The sequence below is a fragment of the Loxodonta africana genome, chromosome 4, assembly GCF_030014295.1.
Source record: "Loxodonta africana isolate mLoxAfr1 chromosome 4, mLoxAfr1.hap2, whole genome shotgun sequence".
Classification (NCBI taxonomy): domain Eukaryota; kingdom Metazoa; phylum Chordata; class Mammalia; order Proboscidea; family Elephantidae; genus Loxodonta; species Loxodonta africana.
This window is the reverse complement of record NC_087345.1, coordinates 26517940-26528224: the sequence shown is the minus strand read 5'-3', so window position 1 is coordinate 26528224 and position 10285 is coordinate 26517940. Positions and strand designations below refer to the sequence as shown.

Sequence of the window (10285 nt, the reverse complement as noted above, 5' to 3'; positions counted from 1 at the left end):
GTTGCGGGCGTTTTCTTTTCCGTTTAAGCCTGAGATCAGTTTACTTTCTATTGTTAACATGAATAATAATATATGTAATGAAAATAAGATCTATGGATATTTGATTTTTTTCAGACATTCGTGTTTTAAACGTAATATTTCCATAAAAGACAATATTGGCACCTGCGTAGAAAAACACTTGCATGTAAAAATACATTTAGAAATACGTCATTAGAAATTAAAAAAAAAATGTCAATAGAATTGTCATTCAGGGTTAAGCAAACTGATTACTGATATCTCGATGGGATTATTTCTGTCCAACAATATATTTCACTCACACAAATTTTGAATTCCATACATACCACTTGTACTTAGGAAATAAATCAATACCTATATGGTCCAGGATACAATTTGTACACAGTAGTTTTTTGTTTTCTAGTATGCATCATCTGTTTCAAAGTACAGTTTATCTCCTTAATGTGCTAACATTTTTTTTTTCTAAAGGGTCTTGTTTTTACAATTTGTGTACATTTTTTTTGTTTTCTAGTAAGGATCATATGTATCAAAGTACTGTACATAAAGAACAGTGTTATAGTAGGCACAGATGGTCAGTTCCACAATTTTAACAGGAAATATTTAAAAGGTAGAGTTATATCAGCTGTCGTGGTGATGGAGTTTAAATATCCCTGCAGGGTCAGGAACAAACCAGCTTTCCCATAAGTCATTGTGAACACTCGGGAAGTCCCAAGGTTTATGTCTTCCATTCCAGTGGAGTAATTTAGCTTCCTGCAGAAAATGCTCCGAATATCTGGCATCTGGATTCCAGCCTTTGAACATGTTTAGAGGAAAATAATAGGCTTGTTAGAGAATAAAAATTTTATATTAAAAATTGAATACAAACTCATGGTAAAAAAAAAATTTTTAAACATGAAAAGGATATACGATGAAAAATTTTCCGCCTACCCCAAATCTGCAAAGCAACCATTGCCAAACAGTTTTTCACGAATCCTTCCATTGAATTTTCTACCTATGTATGTATGCGTACATAACCTATTGCCGTTGAGTCGATTCCGACTCATAGCAACCCTATAGGACAGAGGAGAACTGCCCCATAGGGTTTCCAAGGAGCACCTGGGGCATTCAAACTGCCAACCTTTTGGTTAGCAGCTGTAGCTCTTAACCACTGCCATGGTTTCCATGTGTGTGTATACATAAACATATATACATATATGTATACAGATAGATAGATAGATAGATAGATTTTTTTTTTTTTTAAAGAGGAGACTAAATAGCATACCACATAGAATATCTGCTGCTTTACCTTTTTAAATTACTGGCTTAGAAACTTTCCATAGCAACACTTGTGGATTTGCTGAATTCTTTTTTCTCTCTCTTTTTTTTTATTGTACTTTAGATGAAGGTTTACAGAACAAACTAGTTTCTCATTAAACAGTACACAATTGTTATATGACATTGGTTAACAACCCCATGACATAGCACTCTCCGTTCTCAACCTTGGGTTCCCTATTACCAGCTTTCCTGTTCCCTCTTGCCTTCTAGTCATTGCCCCTAGGCTGGTGTGCCCCTTTAGTCTCATTTTGTTTTATAGGCCTGTCCAATCTTTGGCTGACGGGTGAACCTCAGGAGTGACTTCATTACTGAGCTGAAAGGGTGTCCGGGGGCATATTCTCAGGGTTTCTCCAGTCTCTGTCAGGCCAGCAAGACTGGTTTTGCTTTTTGAGTTAGAATTTTGTCCTACATTTTTCTCCAGCTCCGTCCAGAACTATCTATTGTGATCCCTGTCAGAGTACTCAGTGGTGGTAGCCGGGCACCATTTAGTTGTACTGGACTGAGTCTGGTGGAGGCCGTGGTAGATTTGGTCCATTAGTCCTTTGGACTGATCTTTCCCTTGTATCTTTGGTTTTCTTTCTTCATCCTTGCTCCCGAAGACGTGAGACCAGTGGAGTATCCTAGATGGCTGCTCACAGGGTTTTAAGACCCCAGACGCTACGTCACTAAAGTAGAATGTAGAACATTTTCTTTATAAACTATGTTATGCCAATTGAGCTAGATGGTCCCCAGGATCATGGTCTCCACAGCCCTCAGCCCAGCAATTCGGTCCCTCAGGGAGTTTGGATATGTCTATGGAGCTTCCGGAAACCCTGGTGGCATAGTGGTTAAGTGGTACAGCTGCTAACCAAGAGGTCAGCAGTTCAAATCCGCCAGGCGCTCCTTGGAAACTCTATGGGGCAGTTCTACTCTGTCCTGTAGGGTCGCTATGAGTCGGAATCAACTCGACGGCAGTGGGTTTGGTTTGGTTTATGGAGCTTCCATGACCTTGCCTTGGACAAACTGTTCTGTCTTCCCCAGAGTTGTATACTCTCTTACCCTTCATCAAAGTTACCACTTGTCTATTTAGTGTTTTTCCATCCTCAACCCTCCCCTACCTTGTAACCACCAAAGATTGTTTCTTTTTGTGTGTAAACCTTTTTGTGAGTTTTTACAGTAGTGGTCTCATACTATATTCGTCCTTTTGTGATTGACTTTTTTCACTCAGCATAATGCCCTCAAGATTCATCCATGTTAAGAGATGCTTCACAGATCCATAGTTGTTCTTTTGTGTTGTGTATTACTCCATTGTGTGTATGTACCAGTTTGTTTATCCATTCATCTGTTGATGGGCATCTAGGTTGTTTCCATCTTTTTGCTATTGTGAACATGCCGCAGTGAACATGGGTGTACATATATCTATTCATATGACAACTCTTATTTCTCTAGGATATATTCCTAGGAGTGGGATTGCTGGATCATATGGTATTTCCATTCCTAGCTTTCTAAGGAAGCTCCATATCATTTTCCAAAATGGTTATATCATTTTGCATTCCCACCAGCAGTGCATAAGAGTTCTGATCTCTCTGCAGACTCTCCAACATCTCCAATGAGATGGTATCTCATTGTGGTTTTGATTTGCATTTCTCTGATGGCTGGAGATCATCAGCATTTCTTCATGTGTCTGTTATCCACTTGAATGTCGTCTTTGGTGAAGTATCTGTTCATTTCCTTTTCCCATTTTTTAATTGGATTATTTGTCTTTTTGTTGTAGAGGTGTTGGATTTTCTTGTAGATTTTAGAGATTAGACCTTTGTCTGATTTGTAATAGCCAATTTTTTTTTTCCCTGTCTGTAGGTTCTCTTTTTCCTCTTTTGGGAAAGTCTTTTGATGAGCGTAAGTGTTTAATTTTTAGAAGATCCCAGTTAACTAGCTTATCCTCTGGAGCTTGTGTGTTGTTAGTTGTGATTTGTATCCTGTTAATGCCGTGGATTAGGGCCTCTAGCGTTGATCACATTTTTTCCTCTATAAACTTCATAGTTTTTGGCTTTATATTTAGGTATTTGACCCATTTGGAGTTTATATGGCGTGAGGTATGGGTCCTGTTTCATTTTTTTGCAGATGGACATCCAGTTTTGGCAGCACCATTTGTTAAAAAGCCTGTCTTTTCCTACTCAATGGACTTTGGGCCCTTGTCTAAGATCAGGTGACATAGGTGAATGGATTTACATCTGGGTTCTTAGTTCTGTTCCTTTGGTCAATGCATCTGTCATTGTACTAGTACCAGGCTGTTTTGACTACCATAGCTATATAGTAGGTTCTGAGATCAGGTAGTGCGAGTCCTCCTACTTTATTCTTTTTCAATAGTGCTTTACTTATCTGGGACCTCTTCCTTTCCATATAAAGTTAATGATAAGTTTTTCATCTCTTTAAAGACTGTTGTTGGTATTTGGATTTGGTATTGCATTTGTAATCACTTTAGGTAGAATTGTCATTTTCACGATGTTGACTCTACCTATCCATGAGCATGGTACCTTTTTCCATTTATGTAGACCTCTTTTGGTTTCTTGCAGTAGTATTTTGTAGTTTTCTTTGTATAGGTCTTTTACATCCCTGGTTTGATTTATTCCCAAGTAAATAAAAAAATATATTATTTTATTTTTTTAGGGGCTATTATAAATTTTTTTTTATTATAAATGGTATTGTTTTCCTGATTTCCTTTTCATGGTACTCTTTATTGATGTATAGGAATCCAACTGATTTTTGTATGTTTACCTTGTATCCTGCTGTTCTGCTGAATCTTTCTGTGAGTTCCAGTAGTTTTCTCATGGAGTCTTTTGGATTTTCTTAGTATCATATCGTCCGCAAATAGGGACAGTTTAACTTCTTCATTACCAATTTGGATGCCCTTTATTTCTGTTTCTTGCCTTATTGCTCAAGCTAAGACTTCCAACACAATGTTAAATAGGAGTGGTGATAAAGAGCATCCTTGTCTTGTTCCTGTTCTCAAGGGGAATGTTTTCAGCCTCTCTCCATTGAGAACAATGTTGGCCGTTGGTTTTGCATAGATGTCCTTTATTATGTTGAGAAATTTCCCTTCTATACCTATTTTATTGAGAGTTTTTATCAGGAATGAGTGTTGGATGTTGTTGAATGCCTTTTCTGTGTCAATTGAGATGATCATGTGAGTCTTTCCTTTTGTTTATGTGATGGATTACATTGATTGATTTTCTACTGCTGAACCATCCATGCATACCTGATATGAATCCTACTTGGTCATGGTGTATTATTTTTTTGATATGATGCTGAATTGCATTGGCTAGAATTTTGTTGAAAACTTTTACATCTATATTCATGAGAGATATTGGTCTGTAATTTTCTTTTTTTGCGATGTCTTTGCTTGGTTTTGGTATCAGGGTTATGCTGGCTTCATAGAATGAATTCGGAAGTATCTCTTTCCTTTTCTATGTTCTGAAATAGTTTGAGTAGTACTGGAGTAAGCTCTTCTCTGAATGTTTGGTAGAATTCTTCAGTGAAGCCATCTGGGCCAGGGCTTTTTTTGGTTGGGAGTTTTTTTTTTTTTTTTTTTAATTACCTTTTCCATCTCTTCTCTTGTTATGGGTCTGTTTAGATTTTCAATGTCATTTTGTGTTAGTTTGGGTGGGTAGTGCTTCTCTAGAAATTTGTCCATTTCCTCTAGATTTTCAAATTTGTTGGAGTATAGTTTTTCATAACACTCTATTATGATGCTTTTTATTTCATTTGGGTCTGTTGTAATGTCCCCCATTTCATTTCTTATTTGGACTATTTGATTGAGTTCGCTTTTGTTTTTCTTTTGTGAATTTGGCCAGTGGTTTGTCAATTTTGTTGATCCTTTCAAAGAACCAACTTTTGGTTTTGTTGATTCTTTCTGTTGTTTTTCTAGGCTCTATTTCATTTATTTCTCCTCTGATCTTTGTTATTTCATTTCTTCTGGTGGCTGTGGGCTTCTTTTGCTGTTCTCTTTCTGTTTGTTCAAGTTGTGTAACTAATGTTTTGATTTTGTCCCTTTTTTCTTTTTTGATGTGTGCATCCAGTGCTATAAATTGACCTCTGAGGACTGCCTTTGCTGTGTCCCAAAGGTTTTGGTATGATGTGTTTTCATTCTCGTTTGATTCTAGGAACTTTTTGATTCCATCTTTGACTTCCTCTATTACCCAGTGGTTTTTAAGCAGGGTGTTATTCAGTTTCCATGTAATTGATTTTTTTTTCCCTTACCCTTCCTATTGTTAATTTCTACTTTGATGGCATTGTGGTCAGAGAAGATACTTTGTATTATCTCAGTGTTTTGGATTTTGTCAAGGGTTGCTCTGTGGCCTAAGATGTGGTCTATTCTGGATGTTCCATGTGCGTTGGAAAAGAATGTGTACTTTGCAGCTCTTGGGTGGAGTGTTCTATATATGTCTATGAGATCAAGTTGACTGATTGTGCTCCTTAGCCCTTCTGTATCTTTGTTGAGTTTCCTTCTAGATGTTCTGTCCTTTACTGAGAGTGGTGTGTTGAAGTCTGCTACTATTATTGTGGAAACTGTCAATTTCTCTTTTCAGTGCTGTTAGAGTTTATGTATTTTGGAGCCCTGTCATTGGGTGCATAGATGTTTATTATGGCTAAGTCTTCATGATGGATCGCTCTTTTAATCATTATATAGTGCCCTTCTTTGTCTTTTATGGTAGATTTTGTTTTAAAGTTTATCTTATCTGAGATTAGTATTGCCACTCCTGCTCTTTTTTGGTAGTTATTTGTTTGATGTATTTTTTCCATCCTTTAATTTTTAATACATTTACATCTTTGTTTCTAAGGTGTGTCTCTTTGTAGACAGCATATTGATGGATCCTGTTTTTTTAATCCATTCTGCCACTCTGTCTCTTTATGGGTGCATTTAGGCCATTTACATTCAGTGTCATTATTGACAGGTATGAGTTTATTGCTGTTATTTTGTAGTGCTTTTTTTTGTTGTGCTAACATTTACTTTGTTCCCCTTACTGTCCTGTGCTGAGTTCCTTTTGTTTGTGGATTTCTTTTTCATTTCTTTTGTTTTTGTAGATTTTGTTTTTATTGAGACTTTATGTTTTTCTTCTTTATTTCGATGAGTAGGTTTGTTAACTTTCTTTGTGGTTACCTTGAAATTTACCCTTATCTTCCTAAGTTTGGATTAGTCTACTATTACTTGGTATCGCCTTGCCTTCCTCTCCGTTAGAAAGTTCTATACCTATACCGTTTATTCCTTCTTTTATTGTTCTGACATTGTTGTCATTTACAGATTAGCCTCTCTGGTTCCCTGCTGCAATTGTTTTGGTTTTGGATAGTCCTTGAGAGTTCATTTCCTAGGTTGGTATCCGGCTGGTACAGTCTTGCATCCTAGATTCAAGCTGTGGCCTGATGTTGTTTGTTCTCAGATTGAAGGACTCCCTTTAATAATTCTTGTACCTTTGGTTTGGTTTTTACATATTCCCTTAATTTCTGTTTATCTGGAAATGTCCTAATTTCATCATCATATTTGAATGAGAGTTTTGCAGGATATATTATTCTTGGTTGGCCCTTTTTTCTTTCAAGGTTTTATATATATGTCATCGCATTGCCTTCTTGCCTGGATGGTTTCTGCCAAATAATCAGAGCTTAGTCTTATTGTTTCTCCTCTGAATGTGACTTTTTGTTTTTCTCAAGCTGCTCTCAGGATTTTTTCTTTGTCTTTGGTTTTAGCCAGTGTGATTATGATATGCCTTGGTGATTTTCTTTTGGGGGTCTATCCTATATGGGGTTCATTCAGCTTCTTGGATGGTCACCTTTTCATCTTTCATGATATTAGGGAAATTTTCTGTCAGCAATTCTCCAATGATCCTCTCTGTGTTTTCTGTTTTCTCCCCCTGTACTGGAAATCCGATCACTTGCAAATTTTTGCTTTTGATTGTATCCCACATAATTCTTGGGGTTTCTTCATTTTTCTTTGTTCTTTTTTCTGATTTTTCCTCAAACAGTTTGGTATCCAAGTGTTTGTTTGCAATTTTGCTCATCTTGTCTTCCATCATTTCAAACCTGTTCCTCAGCCCTTCTATGACACTGTCCATTTCTGAAATCTTGTTTATCATTTGGATTTCTAGTTGTTTTTGTATGATTTCTAGTTGTGAGTTTATTTTGGCATTTTGTTCCTGTATTATTTATCTGAATTCCTCCCATTTTTTTGTCTGTATTTTCCATGAATGTCTATTTTTTTTCCTCCTGTTTTTCTGTTTTTTGCTTCAACTGTTGGATAGCTCTGAATATTAGAGATCTGAATTCTCTATCTGGTAGTTCTAATACCTTTTCTTCTACTGGAAAGTTGTCTGGTATTTTCTTTTGGATGCCTGTTGGAACCATCCTGTCCTGTTTTTCTATGTTTTGATATTGTCTGCTGTCTTTGGGACATTCAGTAGTTATTTTCTTCATTTACTGATTGTAGATCTGTTTGTTTCATCCTAATTTTTTGTTTTATTTGGTTGTGTCTGAGCAAGCAGGCTGTGTGTTCCTTGTTGTTTACTCGTCTGTGGTCACAATACTTTTCATCTCCCTGTCCAATGGGCAGGGCCAGTCGCTCAGCTATGGTACAGCAGAGCAGGTCCAGCTGAAGAGGAGGATCTGGGATGGGTTATTTGTGGCACGTTCCAGGGCCAACAGAGTGTGCTGGGAATCAGTGCTGGGCAGGTTCCAATAGGTCATGCCTGTGCTGTTCAGGGGTGTGACATTCAGCACACGCTGTAGGTAGGCAGGAAGGTAGGGGGAGGTTGTGACGTGTGGAGCTAATATGGGTTTGGGAAAGAGGAGAGAGAAACAGGAGCCAAAAACAAACAACAACAAAAATAGTGCTAACGGTGTTGCTGTTGGAGTGGAGAGGTGAGAAACCGAGAAATGGAGAAAAACAAACAAAAAAAAGTAGTTAAAAATTTGGAAGAAAAAAAATAGTAAAAAGCCCCCAGGGGTCCCACTGATGCAGCTGCAAAGGCCGGGGAAGTGGCTCCCAGACTGTGCAGTATAACCTGGCTAGAGGGGGTACAGATGTCACACAGCACCATGTATTCAGGAGACAGGAAAAGAAGATAAGTATAGAGAGACAAGAGCTTAGAAATGAAGAAAGGAAAAAAGCAAAAAAAAAAAAAAAAGAAAGAAATGCCTCCAGGGATCCCACCTATGCAGCTGCGCAGATTAGGGGAGTGGCTCCTAAGCCATGTAGTGCAGCCCTGCTAGAAGGGGCTCCCAAGTCATGAAAAAAAAAAGAAAACAGAACAAAGTGAAAAAAATAATAATAAAGCCCCGAGCCACTGCTGCCAGCCCAGAAGCAAGGAGATAGAGCAGTAGAGAGGATGGGGGGTGGGGAAAGCATGTGTCACTGGTTACTGGGTGCTCTGTCTCCTGCTGGAAGCTCTGTGAAGCTGCTTTCCTGTGCTCCCTGTTTGCTGATCTCTGACAGGAGTCCAAGATGGCAAATCTGTGCTGCGTTTGCTGATAGAGGACCTCTGCACGTATCTCTCTCCCTGCTGTCTGTTGCTTTAAGCTAAATGTGTTTCATAAATTTTTAAAATCTTAAGCCTACCTTTTTAGACCCAAACTTAACCAGTTAAACCAAACGCGTTGCCATTGAATTGATTCCAACTCATATAGTGACCCTATAGGACAGCATGGAACTGCCCCATAGGGTTTCCAAGGCTGTAATCTTTATGGAAGCAGACTGCCACATCTTTCTCCCATGGAGCTGCTAGTAGGTTCAAACCCCAGACCTTTCAGTTAGCAGCCAAGTGTTTAACCAGTGCGCCACCAGGGCACCTTAGACCCAAACTTAACATCCCTTAATGTCGAGTGGCTTTCTGCTCCAAAACACTCTCCAAACTAAAACCAAACCCGTTGCCATCAAGTCAATTCTGACTCATAGCAACCCTGTAGGAGAGAGTAGAACTGTCCCATAGGGTTCCAAAGGGCGTCTGGTGGATTTGAACTGCCGACCTTTTGATTAGCAGCCGAGCTCTTAGCCACTGTAAAACAGTCTAGTGGATTGTTTTCCAAATGATTTCTGTACAGATTTACTTTGCAGAACCACTCCTGATTCCAAAACCTTCAGTACAAGTGTAGGCTCTGTTCTACAGAGAAAAATGACTCATTTCCTTGGGAATATTCTGCCCCCTTTTACTTGTCAGTAAGTTAGATATTTCATAAAATGTAATACTGAGTCTCTGTTCCAAGATCATAAGATGCTCTAACCCTATTGATCCAAGGTTCATATAGCTGTTCCTACACAACATTTGTTATAGACATTCTGCTTCGATGGGATTTTTCTGTACATTTGTCAAATAGTAATGGTGGTATTTGATCTAACAGTGAACCCGACATTATTACAAATTAAGTAAGATGGACACTGGTGCCATTAACTTCCCTGGGTCACTGTTCTATGCACACACTCAGGAAAATGGTGCAGAAGTAAAGTGACATGAGATCATTAATAGGAGACAGGGGGCCCACCCTCCACAGTTAAGTACATCCTTTCTTTCAAGGACAGTAAAGGATATACTGGGATCCCTCGGTGATGCAAACAATTAAGCGTTCAACTACTAGCCAAAAGGTTGGTGGTTCGAACACACCCAGCGGCACCTTGGAAGAAAGGCCTGACCATATGCTTCCAAAAGGTCACAGGCTTTAAAACCCTATGGAGCACAGTTCTACTCTATACACATGGGGTTTCCACAAGTAACAATCAACTCAACAGCGACTAATAACAACAGGACATACTGCTTATTGTACTTGCAGGATTGTAAGAATTAGAAATATTCATCTTTATTCTCAGAACCTAGCCTAGTTCTTAGCAATGTACTGGGCACTTGGTAAACACAAGTCTTAACTCTCTCCAATTCTAAAATAGTTCTCAAACTCTGGAAAGAAGGTTTTTTAATAACTCTTTTGGCAGTGAAATCTGGAC

The 10285-nt window shown here is 38.4% G+C and overlaps 1 protein-coding gene across 1 annotated transcript in view; it reads right to left on the bottom strand.

Moving 5' to 3' along the window:
- Positions 1–286: 286 nt before the first annotated feature.
- Positions 287–10285, bottom strand: part of GLT8D2 (glycosyltransferase 8 domain containing 2) — a 35769-nt gene continuing 25770 nt past the window's right edge. The window contains exon 10 of the mRNA XM_003405637.4: positions 287–806. Within this exon, the coding sequence (XP_003405685.1) occupies positions 634–806 (173 nt within the window). The 3' untranslated portion in view covers positions 287–633. The remainder of the gene's footprint in view (positions 807–10285) is intronic.